The 22,086-nt window shown below is 38.5% G+C and overlaps 1 protein-coding gene and 1 pseudogene across 1 annotated transcript in view; both read right to left on the bottom strand.

Moving 5' to 3' along the window:
- Dcaf10 (DDB1 and CUL4 associated factor 10) overlaps positions 1-22,086 on the bottom strand; it is a 49,689-nt gene that overhangs the window by 9,283 nt on the left and 18,320 nt on the right. The window contains exons 3-4 of the mRNA XM_070010108.1: positions 11,364-11,561; positions 1,701-1,903 (exon numbers count right to left, since the gene is read on the bottom strand). Of these exons, the coding sequence (XP_069866209.1) occupies positions 1,701-1,903; positions 11,364-11,561 (401 nt within the window). The remainder of the gene's footprint in view (positions 1-1,700; positions 1,904-11,363; positions 11,562-22,086) is intronic.
- On the bottom strand, positions 5,558-5,655 carry LOC138822407 (U6 spliceosomal RNA; annotated as a pseudogene).

Here is a 22,086-nt window from a genome sequence, read left to right as displayed (position 1 = left end):
ACAGGCCCATTACGGGGATCATGTATAAATCTTCATTAAAGTATGTAAGAAACTTCTATTATCATTCTTCAAATAACATAAGTACTATCTTTGCAATCAATGTAATATAAAGCTTTATGATAAAATCTATACAGAAAAACAAAATATTGGATATATGTAGTTGATATATTCAAATAGCAACTTCAGTTTCATCATACATTCCCAGTATAGTCTCATACCTTTGCTTGAAGTTATTATTAATCAAATTTCCTATGATACATAGTATCAGAATTATCCTTTGAGGACTGAGGGCAGATTGGCTTGTGAGTAAAAAAAAAAAAAAGTCAACTAAATGTTCTAGATTACCATTTTACATGCTAAGCTTGGTTATTAATGTATCTATCCCTCATTTTTTTTAAAGGCAATGCCTTTTTTTTGGTCTTTTTTTCTTTTTGGTACCTGGACTCAAACCCAGGATGTTGCACTTACTGGCAAGTGCTATATCACTGAGCTACCTCCTTTTCTTTCATAAAAAACAGAGATTTCCTCCTTATAGTTTGGAGGCTGGGAAGTCCAAAGTCATGGTCATTTTGGAACTGGGTGGGCTTCAAACTTCCTCTTCGGATTTCAGCCTACTGAAATCTGATTACATGCGCGAGCCCCTGGCATGAAACAATTTTTGAGAAGCTCAACTTTACACACACACTTATGAACCCTTTGTTTGCAAGTTAGTTGGTAAAATTTAAATTTCTACTTTTTAACAGTTAAAACAGGGCAACTATAGTCTAAATATGCTTGTATTTTCCCAAAGAAGTCTTCAGGAGTGGCTCTAGGCCCACAGGAAAAAGAGTTCAAATATCTGAAGTTTTTTTAATGAACATTCTGTGTTCTAAATAAGTGCTTTTTTCCTCTGGATTTTTGTTCATAAATACAAAACATTAGTGATAAATATGTTCCCATACCAGTCTTCTCATTTTCAAAGTTGAAATATAATTTATTACATAATGTTGATAAAATGTAGTACCTTGTGCTCGCTTCGGCAGCACATATACTAAAATATAGTACCTAAGTTTTCCTGAACCCCAACTTGACTTAAGTCTAGTAGAATCAGCTTTGAGATAAGGGACAGGGATCTAACAAGAGTGTGCTAGACATCTCGAAGTCTATGACACCACATATATTTAAAGCTAATATAATGATCACAACTTAAAAGGTCTGCTGGGTTCCAAGGACTTCAGATTAATACTGCCTTGGACCATCACTAATTTTTCAGAGAGCAATGATTCCAAAGTACTGATTAAAGACCGCTAGCTAACAGAAACTTAAAAAAAATTATTATTCCTAGACTGTATGTGCCACAAAGGTACAATGTCGGATGTCTTTCCATCTTCTTCCCTTTTTCATGTTATTATTCTCAAAAGAGGTACATATCTATCCATAATCTCAGACTACCTTTATGTCCCAGATGCTTTTTTTTCCTTCTGCTGATACTAGGGGTTGACCTTAGGGCTTTGTGCTACTGCTTGACTTTTTTGCTTACAGCTGGTACTCTACCACTTGAAACATCTCCGCTTCTGCCTTTTTGCTAGTTAACTAAAGATAAAAGTTAGATTTGTCTGCTTGGGATGGCTGAATCAAGTTCTCAGATCTCAGCTTTCTGAGAATTATAGACCTGCTTTGTCTCAGAATTTTGAGAAACCTTATTAATCAGAAAAGTTTACCTGAACTTGATGTAGTTCTTCTGGCTCTCAAAATGGGGTAGCTACCTACTTCCAAAGATTTGGTTAAGTCAAGATCATGCAGAATCAAGAGATATCCAGAGGACGTTGAGATCAACATTTTGGAACAATCTGGTGTTAATCTCATTCGCATGAGAAAACGTGTATGAAAGAATTTCTTATGTGGACACCCATCTTCGGTACACCTATAATTAAACCAATAAAACTAGTTGTTAAAAATATAATGGCCAGAGGTACTCACTAGACACAATGTTGAAAATGAACTGTACAACTTGTGCGGGGGAGAGGAGGGAAAAACTGGGAAAGGGTGAGAGAGGGGGTAATAGTTTCCAAAAAGAAATGCACTTACTACCTGACTCAAGAAACTGTAACCCAACTGGACATCACCTTTCTAATAATAATTTTTAAAATACATTTAAAAAACATAATAGCTCAGTGCTAGTCAAACTATTTTGCTCTTCAAGGCAAAACTTACAGGTAATTCAATGTGTATTTAGATTCATGCATATACTTTGCAACTTTTTTGTGGGAAGAGGTGATACTGGGAGTTGAACTCAGGCTTGAAGCTTGTCAGGCAGATATTCTATCATGTGTATCATATACCCTGACTCTTCAGTTGTTTTGCTGACTATTCCTTCTTTTATCTCTGATCTTTTCAGATCGTCTTTCTTTCTGAAGCACATCCCCAGAATTTTTTTTTTTTTTTTTTTTTTGTCGGTCGTGGGGCTTGAACTCTGGGCCTGGGCGCTGTCCCTCAGCTCTTCAGCAAAAGGCGAGGGCTCTACCACTTGAGCTACAGTGCCACTTCCGTTTTTCTGGTGGTTTAATGGAGATAGGAGTCTCACGGTCTCTCCTGCCCGGGCTGGCTTTGAACCGTGATCCTCAGATCTCAGCCTCCTGAGTAGCTAGGATTACAGGCGTGAGCCACCAGCGCCCGGCTTATCCCCAGAATTTTTAAAATAAAATTTTGTGTAATAGACTTTCAATTGTTTGAAATCTTTATTTCATTTTCTTTTGCGGTTATTGTTTGGCAGTACAGGTGTTTGAGCTTAAGAGCTTTATGCTTCTAGGCAAGTGTTCTACCACTTGAGCCTGGCCCCAGCCCAATATTTCGTTCTTTTTGAACAAGGATTAACAGCATATAACTTAAGGTTCAGAGTTATTTCTCTTTCAATATTGAGAATAAAATTCCATGGAATTATGTTTTTTACTTATGAATCTGCCATCAGTCTACATGTTACTTTAGATAGCTTACTTTTTTTTAACCCTTTGGTTGCCTGGTCTTCTGTCCTTAGAATTTTGCAATTTCACTTTTTTTTTGCACAAATTTGGATTTTTTTCATTTATCTTACTAAGATTCATTTTACTTTCTAAATCTTAAGATCAATATTATTGCCGGGCGCCAGTGGCTCACACCTACTCGCTACTCAGAAGGCTGAGCTCTAAGGATCACAGTTCAAAGCCAGCCCAAAACAGAAAGTCTATGAGACACTTATCTCCAATAAACCACCAGAAAACTGCAAGTGGTGCTGTGGCTCAAGTTGTAGAGTACTCACCTTGAGCTGAAGAGCTCAAAGCACACAGGCCCAGAGTTCAAGCCCCATGACTGACCAAAAAAAACCTAAACATATTATTCATATATTCTGAAAAATGTTTAGACATTATTCTAATATTGCCTCTCACCCGTGTGTGTGTGTGTGTGTGTGTGTGTGTGTGTGTGTGTGTGTGTGTGTGTGTGTGTGTGTGTGTGTGTGTGTGTGTGTGTGTGTGTGTGTGTGTGTGTGTGTGTGTGTGTGTGTGTGTGTGTGTGTGTGTGTGTGTGTGTGTGTGTGTTGTAAGGCTAAAACTGTGGGCTTGGGCGCTTTCCCTCAGCTCTACAGCTGAAGACTAGCACTCTACCACTTGAGCCACAGTACCACTTCTGGTTTTCAGGTGGTTTATTGGAGATAAGAGTCTCATGGAGCTGGCACTGGTGGGCGCTGGTGGCTCACGCCTCTAATCCTAGCTACTCAGGAGGCTGAGATCTGAGGATCACGGTTCAAAGCCAGCCCGGGCAGGAGAGACCATCAGACTCCTATCTCCAATAAACCACCAGAAAACCGGAAGTAGCGCTGTAGCTCAAGTGGTAGAGCGCTCGCCTTGAGCTGAAGAGCTGAGGGACAGCGCCCAGGCCCAGAGTTCAAGCCCCACGACCGACAAAAAAAAAGAGTCTCATGGACTTTCCTGCCTGGGCTGGCTCTGAACCACAATCCTCAGATCTCAGCCTCCTGAGTAGCTAGGATTACAGGCGTGAGTCACTGGCACCCGGCCCATTTTCTCTATTCTTTTGGAGCTTCAAATAACCTGCTATTTGACCAGACCTGTTTTTTAAGTTTCCAATTTCTTTCTTTTTTTTTCTTTTTAACCACAGGACCTCAAACCACCACCTTACAACTAAGCCATACTCCCAAGTCCTTTATTTCAAGTTTTATTTGGCTTAAAAAAAAAATCTGCCTGCCTAGTATCTCTGTAAGATTTTTATTCCTTGACTGTTTTATTCCTTATTTTTGTTTAAAATTTTATTAAGTAATTGTACAAAGGTTACAATTCCTAAAGCCAGGTTGAGTGTAATGCATGTTGATAAATGCCACCACTTCCATAGTTCTCTCCCATGATTCCTACTCCCACCTCTGCCCTCAAGTTATTCCTTCTTTCCTTGATTTTTTAAACCATGAACCATATCCCATCTACAGACAAGTACATAAATAAAAACATCAGAGTACTATTATTTTAGAAGCACGTTCTCTCCTCTACTGCATCTTGTTCTTTGCTTCAAGTATTGTGATTTCTTACCTCTCAAATAGTTTTTAATTTTTTTTTTTTTTTTGGTTGTGGGGGCTGAACTCTGGGCCTGCACACTGTCTCTCAGCTCTTCAGCTCAAGGCTAGTGCCCTACCACTTGAGCCACAGTGCCACTTCCGGCTTTTTTCTGCTTAAGTGGTGCTGAGGAATCGAACCCAGGGCTTCAGGCATGCAAGGCAAGCACTCTACCACCGAGCCAACTTCCCAGCCCTTTTTTTTTTTTTTGTGGTGCTGAGGGTTAAACCCAGGGCTTTCTGCATGCCAGGCAAGTACTCTACCACTGAGCTTTATCTCTAGACCACTGATAGTTTTTTTCATGTTTTTTTTTTTTTTTTTTTTTTTCCTGATCCTGGGGCTGAACTTTGTCCCTGAGCTTCTCTGTGCTCAAGGCCAGCACTCTTTTTTTTTTTCCAAATAACTTTTTTTTATTGTGAAAATACTGTACAGAGGGGTTATTTACATGAGCAAGGTAATGAGTACATTTCTTATCAAGCATTGTTGCTTCCTCCTTTGTTTTTCCCCTACCATCCCTTTCCTCCCACTTCCACAACTATAATTCCCTGTCCCCCTCCCGCCCCCTCCCCCCCTCCCCCCCTAAATTGTAAAGTTCGATGTTCAACAGTGTCTTGTGGGCTGGGAAGGTAGCTTAGTGATAGAGTGCTTGCCTTGCATGCATAAAGACCCTGGGTTCGATTCCTTAGCACCACATAAGCAGAAAAAGCCGGAAGTGGCGCTGTGGCGTAGGGTGCTAGCATTGAGCTGAAGAGCTGAGGGACAGCACCCAGGCCCAGAGTTTAGGCCCCACCTCTGACAAAAAGCAAACAAACAAACAAAAAAAACAGTGTCTTGTACATCTCATTGTTACAATGGGTCAACCTGTATCCATATTTAAACATTTTCTTTTTTCCCTTTTCCTCCCCAAATTATACTGACATCAAATACAGTGAAAACAGGGGTTATACCGTGGGGGAGGAAAATACAAAGTAACAAAAAAATAAAAAAATATGGAACGTTTCATAAATTTGCATGTCATCCTGGCGCAGGGGCCATGTCTGTATCATTCCAATTTTAGGGTATGTGCTGTTGAAGCAAGCACAAGGCCAGCACTCTTATCACTGAGACACAGCTCAAGTGAGTAGTTTATTGGAGATAAGAGTCTCAAGGACTTTCCTGCCCAGGCTGGCTTTGAGCTGAGATCAGGAGGCTGAGATCTGAGGATATAGTGAAACAGATATAGATATAGATATAGATAGATATATATCTGAGGATCTATTACACACCTGGCATGATAGTTATTTTCAAAGTTTTGGGGTTTTTTCCCCCTCCCTATGTTGCCTCTCTTTATTCAAAAAATTCTTTTATCATTTGTGTCTCAATATTGGGAGATTTTAATTTTTTCATGTTTGATTACCACTAGTGGTTCATGATTAAGAGGCATTAAAGCTGACTGGGACTTATGAGTATAGGGTTAACTAAATGAATAGGTTAACACCTTTTTTTTTTTTTCTTTTTTGCCAGTATATTGGAGCTTAGACTCCTGGCATCATCATCTCACTCAGCTTTCTTCATTCACAGATGGTGTTCTAAACCACTTGAGCCATACCTCCATTGTACATTTTTGCTGGTTAATTGGAGACAGTCTCTCAGATTTGTCTTCCTAGACTGGCTCTGAACCATGATCCTCAGATTTCAGTCTTCTGAGTAGCTAGAATTATAACTGTGAGACATGGTACCTATTTGAAGCCTTTTGTAATATACACATATATATATTTTTTTCTGGTACTTCAGTTTGAACTCAGGGCCTTGAGCTTGCTCAGATGGCACTCTACCATGTAAACCTTGTCTCCAGCCTAACTTTTAGCTGATTATTTTGGAGATGGAATCTCAAATTTTGCTGCCTAGACTGACTTTGAACTGTGATCTTTCAGATCTCAGCCTCCTGAGTAGCTATGATGATAGGCATGAGCCACCAGTACTCAGAATGAAGCCATTTTTGAGGGGCTCCAAATGTTATCTTTGGTCCATCAACTGAAAAAGGTTGAGAAGCTCTGAATTCAGTATTCAGTGTGCTTCTTTACTTTAAAAAAGTAGTTGTGCATGCCTGTAATCCTAGATGAGGCAGGAAAATAGTGAAGTCGAGTTGAGATCTATCTCAAAATTAAAAAAAAAATTTAAACGTAACAAAAATAATCAATAGAAACAGTTGAGTTTTGTGTTATTTTGTACTTGATAATCTTTGTTATTCTATTTTAATTGACACATAATATATTCCAGGTTCATCCTTGTTCTTGTAAATGACAAGAATTCCTTCTTTTTTGGAGGGAGGGAGGTATAGGTCATAAGGTTTGAACTCAGGGCTTGGACTCAGTCCCTGAGTTTTGCTCAAAGCTAGTACTCTACCACTTGAGCCACAGCTCTACTTCTGGCTCTTTTTCTCTCTTCTTTTTTTTTTTTTTTATTATAAAAATACTGTATAGCCGGGCGCTGGTGGCTCACGCCTGTAATCCTAGCTACTCAGGAGGCTGAGATCTGAGGATCGCGGTTCAAAGCCAGCCCGGGCAGGAGAAACCGTGAGACTCCTATCTCCAATAAACCACCAGAAAACCGGAAGTGGCGCTGTAGCTCAAGTGGTAGAGCGCTCGCCTTGAGCTGAAGAGCTGAGGGACAGTGCCCAGGCCCAGAGTTCAAGCCCCACGACCGACAAAAAAAAAAAAAAAAAAAAAAAAAAAATACTGTATAGAGGAGTTACAATTACATGGGTAAGATAATGAGTATGGCTTTTTTTCCCCTAGTAGTTAATTGGTGAAAAGAATCTCACATACTTTCCTTTCCAGGCTGGTATAGAATTTGAAACTACAATCCTCAGACATCAGGCTCCTGAGCAGCTAGGATTACAAGTGTGAGCCACCAGCACCCAGCTAAGAATTCCTTCTTTATAAAAACTTGAATAGTTTTACATTATATGTATATGTAATGCTTTTTGTTTTTGGTCTGTTGTGGGGCTTGAACTCAGGGCCTGGGCACTGTCCCTGAGCTTTTTCACTAGTTCTCTACCACTTTGAGCCACAGAGCCATTTCCAGATTTCTGGCGGTTATCTGGAGATAAGAGTCTCATGGAGTTTTCTGCCCAGGCTGGCAGATCTCAGCCTTCTGAATAGCTAAGATTATAAGCATGTGCTTGTAATGCATTTTTTTAAAAATCTATTCATCTGTTGATGTACACTTACGGTGATTTGATATGGTGCACTGCAATGAACATGGAAGTGTAGATCTTTGACATTAATTTCCTTTGGATATATGTATCTAGTAAGGAATTGCTGGGTGATATGACAGCTTTATTTTTAATTGAGGAACCTCTTCTGTTTTATATCTAACTATCTTGATTAATTCTTACAAATTCTGATTATGTTTGTGGAGAATTTTCTAGGATTTTATATATAAACCATGGGCTAACTTTAACCCACTGGTTTGTTTTTTATAAATTTTATATTAACACCCATTTATATACTGCTGCTAAGAAACCACATAGTAGGGCTGGGAAGGTGGCTCAGTGGTAGAGTGCTTGCCTTGCACACATGAGGCCCTGGGTTTGATTCCTCAGCATCACATAAGCAAAAAGAAAAAAAGCCGGAAGTGGCGCTGTGGCTCAAGTGGTAGAGCGCTAGCCTTGAGCTGAAGAGCTGAGGGACAGCGCCCAGGCCCAGAGTTCAGGCCCCATGACCGACCAAAAAAAAAAAAGAAAAAAGAAAAAAGAAAAGAAACCACATAGTACCTAAACCTAAAATACTTAACTACTTGGTCCTTAATAGAAAGTTTGCCAATTCCTGAATTCTATCATCTGTAAATGACTGAGACTTCCTTTCTAAAAGAAATACCTCTTTTTACATTTTTTTTAACTGTACCATCTTTTTATTCTAATCTAGTTAGATAGTTAATTATATTGATTGTACTGAGTTCAGGGGAAATAGCATGTGTGATAACATGTCTTAGAGATCAGTTGATACCTACTTTATAATCTAGTACATTCTTTTTTTTGTCAGTGATGGATCCTGAACTCTGGGTCTGGGCACTGTCCCTAAGCTCTTCAGTTCAAGACTAGTGCTCTACCACTTGAGCCACAGAGCCACTTTCCGGCTTTTTCTGCTTATGTGGTGCTGAGGAATCGAACCCAGTGCCTCATGCATACAAAGCAAGCATTCTACCACTGAGCCCCTACATTCTAAATTTTTGTGCCTGTTCTAGGTCTGCCTCAGAGAATATATTTATAGTTTGTTGAGAACATAATTTTATTTAATATAGCAAGCTTATTAATACTTAAATCTTCTATAGCTTTACTCATTTTTTATTTAATATAGCAAGCTTATTAATACTTAAATCTTCTATAGCTTTACTCATTTTTTATTTATTGATTTTTTTAAAATTTATCTATTAGTAAAGAGAATGATGTTGGTATTTTCTACTACATGAGGATTTCTTGTGATTCCAGTTTTGCATTTTATGGCCTAACTTTCTTTCTAGGTGCATACAAAGAGAATTCATTTACTTTCTAGTGAAATGAATTTTTATAGTACCTTTTTATCAATAATAATGCTTTTTGCCTTAAACTCTTAATTTTGTCTGCAATCAAATATGACTATATCTTTTTATCTGTTATGTATCTGAGGTAGTCTTTTTTCTAATTTATTTTCAACTTTTCTAGTTTTGCATATTTTAGGTGTTCCTTGCAAAAACCGTAGTTTAATTTTACTTTTTAATCCAATCTGGCATTATTTACCTTTTAACTGGACAGTTTAGTTCATATATGTTTTTCATGATTACTGATATCTAGATTGCTATTTAGGTTATATGCCTATCCTGTTTTTATGCTTATTTACTCTGGGTGGGTCCCCTGGGTCCCCCCCCACCCCCGCCCCTGAACTGAGGTACTGAACACAGGGTCTTGCATCTGCTAGGCAGGCACTCTAACACTAAGCCATGTCTTCAGCTCTTTTTTTGCACTGCTTATTTTTGAGAGAAGATCTTGCTTCCTGTCCATGTATGCACCTGTACTGTGATCTTTCTATTGAGATTGGAGTTTCTCAGACTTTTCTGCCTGGAATGGCCTGAAACTAAAATCATCCCAATTTCAGCTTCTCATGTAGCTAGGATGACAGGTCTGTACCACTGTACTGGTTGAGAAGGGGTTTCTTAGAACTTTTTTTTTTACCCAGTCTGGCCTTAAATCATGACCTTTGTGAACTCAACCTCCCTAGTAGCTTGGATTTCAGGAATGAGCCACAGGTGTCCATCCTTGTTTGTTTTTTTCCTTTTTATCTTCTTTTTTTCTTTTGGTTGGACTGGAACTCCAACTCCATACCTGATGCTTTTACCCATTAGCTAGCATTCTACTAGCTGTTTACTTTAATAGGTATCTCTGTCTAAATAAAATCTATCCTCCATTCTTTTTTTTTGGGGGGGGGTCCGGTTGTGGGGCCTGAACTCTGGGCCTGGGCGCTGTCCCTCAGCTCTTCAGCTCAAGGCTAGCGCTCTACCACTTGAGCCATAGCGCCACTTCTAGCATTTTTCTTTTTGCTTATGTGGTGCTGAGGAATCGAACCCAGGGCCTCATGTGTGCAAGGCAAGCACTCTACCACTGAGCCACCTTCCCAGAAGTCCCTCAGTCCTCTATTTTTCACTCAATTATGTGTAGCTAAAAATCTTTAACAAGAAAATCCCCCTTTTAATATGATCTCTAAACAAAATTTCAGAAATGTTCCTAATAGGACATTTGACCATAACAACAGCATATTTTATTTCTCAAATTTCAACACTTCAAATAATCAATTTCTCTTTGAAGAATCATTTTACTGACATGAGGACACATTTTACTCAACTGAGGCATAACTGGTATTTTAGGTGAGAAAACTGGTTTATTGTATAGAACTGTCTAGAGTAAAACAATGTTTAGAAATTATGGTCCTGGCCAAATAATGTCAAAAGGTATCCACCCTTCGCAGTGACAACCAAAACTGCACCAAATTTTATTGTCCAATATTCCCTTTGGGATCAGAAGAACCCCAAATGAAACTCTCTTAATACATAAAAATAAAGGGCAAAAATTACAAAACAAATACATTCAGAACCAAAGGCAAAGAATGAGAAACAATTTTGGTCCACAAAGGATGTAGCAGAAATATTTTTAACTTAGGAAACTCATTTTATAAACCAGTTTTTGTATTCACATAATAGTGTCCAAAATACCTCCCTCTTTTCCTGTCCCTACCTCACCCTTTCTATCCTCTCTCTCCCCCTTTATCCTTCTGCAGTGCTGGAGATGAAACTCAGGTTACAAATGCTAGGCAAGTACACTAGCACTACACTCAGGTCCAAAACCTTTAGTGGCAATATCTGTGTAGGAATAAGTAATCAAAGATGGAATTTTTTTTCTTTTTCTTTCTTTCTTTCTTTTCTTTTTTTTTTTTTTTTTGTCTGTCGTGGGGCTTGGGCACTGTCCCTCAGCTCTTCAGCTCAAGGCAAGCGCTCTACTGCTAGAGCCACAGCGCCACTTCTGGTTTTCTATTAGTTTACTGGAGATAAAAGTCTCATAGACTTTCCTGCCTGGGCTGGCTTTGAACCGAGATCCTCAGATCTCAACCTCCTGAGTAGATAGGATTATAGGTGTGAGCCACCGAAGCCAGGCTGAATAATTTTTTCTTAAAGCCAGGTTTTCTTCTCAAAGTTTGAACAGCACACAGTATTTGCTCGTATTTTAAAAAGTTTCAACTTATCATATTCATTATAATCCTAAGTCTTTTATTCACAAACCTGTTAGTGTCCCAAATAATGACATTTCCGTCAAATCCTGACGTTACTAAGAGTCTTGTATTAGTATCATATTCGATGTTCTTCACCCAACTAGTGTGACCATGTAAAGTGCATACTTTGCTGTTCAGTTTTCTCAGATCCCATAGTGCTATTGTAGTGTCATCAGAGCAGGTTGCAAACAGCCGGTTATCAAGAAATCTACAAAAGCAGAAAAGAAAAACTGGTTCATTTAATCTCCATTTAAAGAAAATGTGGTTTGAGAAACAATCTCTGTATTATCAAGAAAGAAGAAAATGAAGGACAAGTTCATTGTATAAGCCTAGTGATTCTGATACATAATAAACAGTGAGTAAAATTCATATAGGCTATAATCCATGTTATAATCCATTTCCTTTAAATTATTGATTTTTGTTTGGAACTGGAAATAAAAGTGTATGTTTGGAAGACAGTGATAGAAAGATAAGAACTTTAAAATTTACAGAAGAGAATTTAGTAAGAGAATTTTCAGACTTGACTGTTGAAAAGGAGTATACTAGTGTAAAGGATTCTAAATAATGAGAAATATTTGCTACAAGTAACATCTCTAGAGCACATTTACACAGAAAATTACTATTCAAACTGCCATCACTTTTGCTTTCCTAGTGGTACTGGGGTTTTAATTCAGTCCTTGTGCTTTCTAGGCTCTACTATTGAGCATATTCTGTTTTTCAGACAGGGCCTCCATATATATAGTTCAGGATGACTTGGAAATCATGATTCCCCTACCTTCACCTCCATGTGCTGGGATTACAGATGTGTACCACCATGCCCAGCTTCCATATTTTTAATCTATTAACTCAAAAGCATTTCCCAAATATTCTAATTTAATGAAATTTTATTAGGACTAGTCAAAATCAGAAGATAGGTTTAATTAAAATATTCTGTAATTCATAGGTGCTGGGGGCTCACGCCTGTAATCCTAGCTACTCAGGAGGCTGAGATTTGAGGATTGTGGTTCAAAGTCAGCCTGGGCAGGAAAGTCCGTGAGATTCTTATCTCCAAAAAACCATCAGAAAATCGGAAGTGGCGCTGTGGCTCAAGTGCTAGAGCACTCGCCTTGAGCTGAGCTGAGGAACAGCGTGTAGGCCCAGAGTTCAAGCCCCATGACTGACGAGAAAAAAAAAAAAAGACCTCAACAAAAAAATAAATCAACCTCAGTATCCATGAACACCATGAACACCATCATTAAAGAAACTTCTTATGGCTTTTAAAATACCAGGCCCACTTTCTTCCTGCACTTTGATTTAACTAACTCATCTTTTCTCTTTTAGTTTTAGGTATCATCCCCTTTAGTTTTAGATATCATCCCCTCCAGAAATGCTTCCCTCTCCCTTTTTTTTTTTTTTTTTTTGTCAGTTGTGGGGCTTTAACTCTGGGCCTGGGCACTGTCCCTTAGCTCTTCAGCTCAAGGCTAGTGCTCTACCACTTGAGCTACAGCGCCCATTCCAGTTTTCTAGTGGTTAATTGGAGGTAAGAGTCTCATGGACTTTCCTGCTCCGAATGGCTTTGAACGGTGATCCTCAGATCTCAGCCTCCTGAGTAGCTAGGATTACAGGCATGAGCAACTGGCGCCCAGCCTTATTTACTGAGAGGGTATTACTAACTTTTGTTTGTCTTGGCTGGCTTCAAACCATAATGTTTCCATCTCCACCTCTTTGTAGCTGGAATAATAGGATGGTAACACCATGACTGACTCAAAGAGGTTTCATCAAAAAACTTCCACACATGCATATAATATGCTAATCAAATTTACCTATTCTGTTACTCATTCTTAACACCCTCCCTCCCTTCCCTTTTAATGTTTTTATGAGTTTCTTTATGCTATCTCCTCCTCTCTCCCTCCCTTCCTTCCTTTCTTTTGCCAGTGTTAGGACTTGAACTCAGGGCCTAGCTACAGTAGTCCCTGAGCTGCTTTTACTCAAGACTAGGACTCTACCACTTGAGCCACAGCGTCACTTCCGGCCTTTTCTGTTTATGTGGTACTTAGGAATCAAACCTAGGGCTTCATGCATGCTAGGCAAGCATTCTACCACTAAGCCACATTCACAGTCCCTCACTATGCTATTTTTATACAAACATGTTTCATATGTTTTCCACATATATTTTTATCCTTTAGACAGACATAGTCTAGATGCTTTCTCACTACATGCAAATTTTAATTCTTATATCAAGTCCATTTTTTTCTCATACAGTCACAATCCTCCTTCCTCAGCCTTCCAGGTACTAGGATTACAGGTATACACTACCTGGCTCAAAACATTTTTAACCATATTTTTTTGTTTTTGTCTTTTTTCTTTTTTGGTACTGGGGATCGAACCCAGGATGTTGCACTTGCTAGGCAAGCGCTTTGCTACTGAGCTACATCCCAGCCCTCAAAACATTTTTAAAAACATGAAAAGTTACTAAAAAGTTGGTCAAACTTTTAAACTGAGTATCCACATATTTGAAAAAAAATAGAAAAAGTCAAAACTACTTTATTTTCCTTACAGGAAATATTTAGTTGACAATATTAAAAACCTACTTAGCCGGGCGCCAGTGGCTCACGCCTGTAATCCTAGCTATTCAGGAGGCTGAGATCTGAGGATCTCGGTTCAAAGCCAGCCTGGGCAGGAAAGTCTGTGAGACTCTTATCTCCAATAAACCACTAGAAAACTGGAAGTGGTGCTGTGGCTCAAGTGGTAGAGCGCCCGCCTTGAGCTGAAGAGCTGAGGGACAGCACCCAAGCCCAGAGTTCAAGCCCCACGACAAACCAAACCAACAAACAAACTACTTAATATACGTTTAGATTATACTGGGTTATAGTACTATGTATGACACTGGTCCCTCTGAAAGGGAGGGTGTGTGTGTGTGGGGGGGGGGTCCCTCTGAAAGGGTGTATGTGTGTGTGTGTGTGTGGTCCCTCTGAAAGGGGTGTGTGTGTGTGTGTGGTCCCTCTGAAAGGGGTGTGTGTGTGTGTGTGTGTGGTCCCTCTGAAAGGGGTGTGTGTGTGTGTGTGGTCCCTCTGAAAGGGGTGTGTGGGTGTGTGTGTGGTCCCTCTGAAAGGGTGTATGTGTGTGTGTGTGTGTGTGTGTGGTCCCTCTGAAAGGGGTGTGTGTGTGTGTGTGGTCCCTCTGAAAGGGGTGTGTGTGTGTGTGGTCCCTCTGAAAGGGGTGTGTGTGTGTGTGTGGTCCTTCTGAAAGGGGTGTGTGTGTGTGTGGTCCCTCTGAAAGGGGTGTGTGTGGGGGGGGTCCCTCTGAAAGGGGTGTGTGTGTGTTCCAGTACTGGGGCTTGAACTCAGGGCTTCACATTCTTGCTCAGTCTCGTGCCAGTGCTCTACAACTGGAGTCAAAACTTCCAATCAAAAAAAAAACAAAAACAAAAAACTTCCAATCCAGCTTTTTTGCTGGTTAATTGAAGGTAAGAGTCTTTTGAACTTTTTTTTTCCTGAGATGGCTTCAAACCATGATCTTCCTATCTCCACTTCCTAAATAGCTAGAATTATAGCATGAGACAAGTGTCTGATCACTTAAAGGGTTTTTAAGAAACAGATTGAGACAATTAGAGTTTTAGGAAGATGTCTTAGATGACTAGGTTCTCAAACTTAAGATTTTTGTTAAAAAATAAAGTAAAATGGGAATCAGTTTTTTTAGTTTTTGTTAATAACTATATTCCTTTTAATGCCAAAAGTATAGAAAAATAAATCTTGAAATGAAAGCTAATTTTTTTCCTTCTTCCTCCTTCTTCCTCCCTCCTTCTTCCTCCCTCCTTCTCCCTCCCTCCTTCTCCCTCCCTCCTTCTCCCTCCCTCCTTCTCCCTCCCTCCTTCTCCCTCCCTCCTCCTCCTCCTCCTCCTCCTCCTCCTCCTCCCTCCTCCCTCCTCCTCCTCCTCCTTCTTCTTCTTCTTCCACTTGAACTCTGAGCCTGAGTTCTGGCCCTGAGCTTCTTTTGTTGAAGGCTAGTACTGTATGACTTGAGCCACAGCTTGACTTGGCTCTTTTGGTAGATTAGTGTAGGTAAGAGTCTCATGGGCAGAAAAGATTTTCCTGTCCAGAATAGCTTTGAACTGCAATCCTCCAATCAATGCCTCCTGAGTAGCTAGAATTACAGGTGTGAGCCACCAACATCTGGCCAAAGCTAATAATTTTTAAATAAGGTCACCTTAAAAAAAAACTCAATACTTTTTTTAATTGGCTTATTTGTGTCCCAAAATATTACTTGTTAAAATTTTTTGGACTAATGCCAGGTACCAGTGGCTCACGCCTGTAATCCTAGCTACTTAGGAAGCTGAGATCTGAGGATCTCAGTTCAAAGCCACACCAGGCAGGAAAAGTCTATGAGACTCTTATCTCCAATAAACCACCAGAAAACTGGAAGTGGCCCTGTAACTCAAGTGGTAGAGTGCTAGTCTTGAGCTGAAGAGGTGAGGGACAGAGCCCAGGCCCCCCAGAGTTCAAGCCCCATGACCAACAACAACAACAAAAATCACTGCTAAAAGACTAAATCCTAGAATAATAATAGCATAGATGACGAAGTTAGCTAAAATATTTAGGATAATTTTTATCCAAAATAAGTAGATGTAGAGCATGGGAAATGTTTGACAAATTCTCAGAGATGTAGCCCAGTCCTCTCTAATTAAAACTCTGCATGATCTAAGTTAAAAATTGCATTTATAAGCCGGGCGTTGGTGGCTCACGCCTGTAATCCTAGCTACTCAGGAGGCTGAGATCTGAGGATCGCGGTTCAAAGCCAGCCCGGGCAGGAGAGACCATGAGACTCCTATCTCCAATAAACCACCAGAAAACCGGAAGTGGCGCTGTAGCTCAAGTGGTAGAGCGCTCGCCTTGAGCTGAAGAGCTGAAGGACAGCGTCCAGGCCCAGAGTTCAAGCCCCACGACCGACAAAAAAAAAAAAAAAATTGCATTTATTACTCCACATTCTGTGATAAATAAAAGGATTGCCACATTCCGTGACAATCCTTCACATATACTGAAATTCAAGTGTCTTGAAATCACAAGTCAATGTTCCCATAAAACTTTAACACATGACTATTATGGATTTGCATAAACTGAGTTCATCATCAGTAGGCAAGAGAGAGGAAAAAGAAACTATTATAATAGCTGCACATATATTTCATTCCAAGTGAAAAAACCTGAATACCTTTAAAAAATTAAACTCAACTAAAACTCATGAAAATAAAAATTTCCTATTTACTTAACTACATACAAATTCTTAGCACAGCAATAAATTAAGTGTTGGGTTTTTAAAAATAATCTTTACAACAAAATTACTATTGAACATCCTTTCTCCACATTTGAGTTTTATATTATGTTGTCATTTTTGTATAAACATTTAAGTTTTATCTATTTTCCTAACAGCTTTCCCTTAGTATTAGATATTCACAACTTTTCAGAAGTATTTATTGTGTAGAATTCTAGATCCTTTGCAATATCTATCTATCTATCTATCTATCTATCTATCTATCTATCTATCTATCTATCTATCTATCTATCTATAGTGGTGTACTCATAGGTTAGAGTTCTAACACCTGAGTATGTCTCTACTTCCAGATTTTTTTTGCTGGTTAATTGGAGCTATAGGTCTCTTGGATTTTTCTGCCCAGATTTGCTTCAAACCCAGATCCTCAAATCTCAGCCTCCTGAGTAGCTATGATTATAGGCTTAAGCCACTGACACCTGTTTCCAATATAAATGTCATGTTTGCATTGTTAAGTACTGTGTTTGCATTATATTGTTAGAAGATAAGCAATCATCCAGAGACAGACAGTGAAGGTGACATAGACTGTGAGTCACTTTAGATGTTCACATCAGTAAGTAAATATTCTTATGGTGATCTTGAGGCTTCTGTGTGCAACCTTATAATTGCGGGTGACCTTTAAATCCAAATACAAAAGCTTTCATGAATGAGAAGTGAGCCTATACAATAAATAGGTGTTTATATTTAAAGTCTACCTTTTTTCCTTTCCCTAAACATGAGGTAATGAAAATATTCTCTACAACAGTAATATTTTTACTTTACAAGATAAGCAAGTTACAAAACTAAGAAATGAACTCGAAGGCATTACCAAGTGTGTACAAAATGACTACCCAGAACTAAACCAGAAAATATATGTCCACATCTCTGAACCTTTGAAAGGTAGTCTAATAAAATGAATTCTATTAATTCTAATTCATACTCTATGAGTATACTTCTACCATTTAATATATGTCTTTTTATCTGAGTTGCAGTTTATTTAGCCCTTAAAACAAGTCTATTAACTGTTTCACATAGCTAAACTATAAAGATTGGACAAAATGAGACAGGAAGATCACAAGTTCAAAGTCAATCTGGGCTATATATTTATAATTATTTTTATTCAAAAAGAGTAGAAAAGTAAGTGCTTGAGCAATATATGAAAAGTGCTTCAAAGAAAGTTTGGCAGATATTGCATTCAAAAGTTAGAATTATTAAGAAATTCACACTTAAGCTCATGCACCAGAAGACCCTTCAGGTCCCTACTTTAAACTCATGTTATTAAGTTATATGTACTTCTAAATAAGATTTAAAATCCATTTTTCTAATCAACAGATCAGAAGAAGATTCTAGTTTGTAGGTCTGAGGAACTAGGGCAGGCACACTGACAGTAGCAAATGAAAGCTGAGATTGATAAAGAACAAACACTAATAGATTAGCCAGCATGTTTTGAGTAGGGACAAAACAATTTGATGCAAGCCTATTCTTTTTGAGAAAAGAAAAATTTTAATTAGAAATTAGAAATAAAAAAACTGAAAGAATATAACAAACACCTGTGATACCCACCACCCAGCTTTATCAAATTCCAATATTTTGTTATCTTTCAGGTATTTTTAAATCTTACAAAACACAGCTGAAATAATTGTATATCCCTCCCCAATCCCAGTCCCCTCCCCTTGCCCTCTCCAGAGGAAACCACTATCCAAAATTTACTGTCAATCCCCAGGCAAGCTTTGAATATCATGAATTCATATGTATATATCCATCAATAACTTATATTGTTTGTCATTAATGTATTTTCTAAATATTTAATGAGTATCCACTGTGCAAAAGGCACAGTTGTAGGTATCATCATCAAGCTAATGTTTGTAAAGTTTTCAAATTTTATATAAATGGTATCACAATGTGTAGCTCATTCTACAATTAGGTTTTCTGCCTCAACCTTGTTTCTGAGATGTTGATGACTTTATTTAACAGATGTATAGTATTCCATTTGAGAGTCTACCAATCTCTTTTTCCTTTTCATGGACATTCAACTCATTCCAAACCCTTGTCTATTACTAACAGTGCTATAATGAACCTTCCCTTTTAACATACCTCTTGGTTAATTATCATGGGCACTCATTTCTCAGAAAGTAGCATAATTTTCAATTTTATCATATTTTGCTAAATTGCTTTTCAAAATAATTTTAACCAATAACAATAACCCTATCAATAATATTTAAGGATTCAGATTTCTTAACATCTCTGCAAATATTTGGTACTTTTATTTTCATTGCCATAACTAAGCTTGAAAATATTTCTATATTATTCACTAGTTTTTCTCCTGTAATTCTCTGCATATTTTTGTCATAGGTCTTATATATTCTGAATGTTAATTCTGGATACTAATCTCTTTTTTTTTGGTCATGATATTGAAAAATAAATACCTTTTCCTATAAGCCTATATATCTATTTATGATTTCTTCTCCTCTTCTTCCTTCCTTCTTTCTCCTTTTTTCTTTTCTTTTTTCTTTTTTTCTTTCTTTCTTTTTTTTTTTTTTTGACAGTCCTGGGGCTTGAATTCAGGGCCTGGGCACTGTCCCTGAGCTTCTTTCATTCAAGGCTAGCACTCTACCACTTGAGCTACAGTGCTACTTCTGGCTTTCTGAATCCAGGGCTTCATGCATGTTTAGCAATTATTCTATCACTAAGCACATTCCCAGACCTCCTCCTTTTTTCTTTTTGGTGCCAGTACTAGAGTTTGGACTCAGGGTCTCATAATCTTACTCTGCTTTTTTTGCTCATGGCTAGTGCCCTACCAAATATGTTCTATATTTTTTTCTAAAGCTGTAGAAGTAGGGAACCTTTTATTTCTGACAAGGACCACTAGGATATTTGTAACATCATTCATGGACCATACAAAATTATCAATACAGAAGATGGGCCATAGGCAGCTAATGAGGAGCATTACATGCCTGTCCTGCCATGTAGAAAATGACATTTATACCTTGCTTTGTTTTGCTGATTGTGGGGTTGAACTCAGGGCCTGGGCACTGTCTCTCAGCTTTTGTGCTCAAGGCTAGTGCTTTACCACTTGTACCACAGCTCCACTTCTGGTTTATTTGGTGGTTGATTGGAGATAAAAATCTCAAAGACTAAGCCGGGCGCTGGTGGCTCACGCCTGTAATCCTAGCTACTCAGGAGGCTGAGATCTGAGGATCGCGGTTCAAAGCCAGCCCGGGCAGGAGAGACGGAGAGACTCCTATCTCCAATAAACCACCAGAAAACCGAAAGTGGCGCTGTAGCTCAAGTGGTAGAGCGCTCACCTTGAGCTGAAGAGCTGAGGGACAGCGCCCAGGCCCAGAGTTCAAGCCCCACGGCCGACAAAAAAAAAAAAAAAAAAAAAAAAATCTCAAAGACTTTCCTGCCCAGACTGGCTTTGAACCTTATCCTCAGATCTCAGGCTTCTGAGTAACTAGTCTAAGTGTGAGCTACTGATGCCCAGCCTAAATTTTTGTTTCATATAACCAACTCCCTCCTCTCTATTTTTCCACCGAATAATTTGTAATACCTCTGCTGTTGAATTAGTAAGAGTAATTTGGGGAGAATACACTTATTTATTATCTTAAGTTTTCTTCTCCAGGGACAATTTGCATTTTTTTTTTTACAGGTACCTGACAGCCTTCCAACTTAAACCTGGATCCAATTTAAAATTGCTGGTTGGAGGTTTGGAGCCAAATGGTAGTGTAAATTTGGACATCCTTGTTCTCTAACACATTAACTTGTGGTTATATAATCACAGAGATTTTTGGATGCTAATCTAGACCAAGAGAGGTATATCTCATTGCTTTTATGTTCAAAGTAAGCTCTTTGGGTTTCCAGCTTTATGCAGTCTTCTACTACTCTAGAATTAACTCTCCTGTCCCTTACTCCTCATACCTGTCAAAACAGAAGTTCAGGGTCACCAGCAATTGACAGATGCTTCTAGGATAAAAGCCAGCTGAAGAGCTGTTCACTTTTTTGCATTCCTCCTTCCATTTCACTTTTGGCATAACGATTCCTTTTTTAGCCACTCAACTATATATTAAAATATACACATATTTACATATATATTTTACCCAACATTTGTGTTCTTAGTAGAAAGATTATTTAGGATATTTAAAAATATTCTACAATATAATTTTTAACTAGCTTGATTTACTAATTTTAGATATACAGTCGCTATTAAAATTTCAATCTATGACTTCGGAACTTAAATGTTTTTGTTTTGTTTTGTATGTTTCAAGGTTTTTATTGTTACTGTTGGCATTAAGAATTTAAGTCAGGGCCTTGAGCTTGCTAGGCAGGCATCCTACCACTTGAACTACATCTGCAACTGTTTTTGCATTTTTTTTTTCCAGTCACAAGGCTTGATCTCAGGGCCTGGATACTATCCTTGAGCTTTTTTGCTCAAGGCTCACACTACTCTACCACTTCAAGCCACGGCACCATTTCTGGTTTTCTGGTGGTTAACTGGAGATAAGTCTTCAGACTCTCCTGCCCCAGATGGCAGGATCCTCAGATCTCAGCCTCCCAAGCAGCTAGGATTACAGGCATGAGACACTGGCACCCAGCTAGTAAATTATTTTTTAATAACTTTTTTATTGTGAAAATACTGTACAGAGGGGTTACAATCACATGAGGAAGGTAATGAGTACATTTCTTATCAAGCACTGTTGCCTCCTCCTTTGTTTGTAAATTATTTTTTGAATAGAGTTTAGCTCCTTTCTTGAGTCAGTCTGGATCTCCATCCTTCTGTTTATGCATCCCTCATAGCTGGAATGCCGGGCATATGCCATCCTGCCCAGCTTCTTATTGCCTAAGAGAAAGTCTCACAAATTTTCTGCCCAGGGTGACCTGGAGATAGATATATATATATATATAAATAAAATAATAATAATTATTATTATTAAAAGGAACAGGAAAGGCTGAGTTGTAGTTCAAGTGGTAAGGCATTTGTCTAGTAAGCAGGAAACCCTGGTTTAGTTCCTAATCCTCCTGATCTCAGTCTCCCAGTAAGTAGGATTTACTGGTACAAACCACAGCACTTGACTCACGGTAATGTTTAAGGTACGTGGAAATGGAAGCATGATTATGGACTGATGTAGTAGCTCAAGTGGTAGAGTGTCTGCCTTACTAGTAAGCACAAGGCCTTGAATTCAGACCCCAGTACCATCAAGGGAAAATACATCTTGATTATTGTATTTTTAAGTTTATTTTTCCTTTTGTTAATATGTACTGTTGTATTTTATCTTTATTTAGGCTTTGGATCTTTCATTTGATATTGATAATCTCCATCAGGTTTCTTTTCTCATTTCTGAGAGTGTATGTGAGAGGGAGGTTGCAATATCTGGTATATCCATACATCTGAAAAGTGTACATAGATGATTCTGGTTTTGTTTTTTTTCTTTTTTCTTTAAATATTCTTTATTAAT

This window comes from Dipodomys merriami, unplaced genomic scaffold, assembly GCF_024711535.1.
Source record: "Dipodomys merriami isolate MVZ:Mamm:240054 unplaced genomic scaffold, mDipMer1.0.p SCAF_11, whole genome shotgun sequence".
Lineage (NCBI taxonomy): Eukaryota > Metazoa > Chordata > Mammalia > Rodentia > Heteromyidae > Dipodomys > Dipodomys merriami.
Note: the sequence above shows the minus strand (reverse complement) of the source record. Positions and strands in the feature narration are given on the sequence as shown.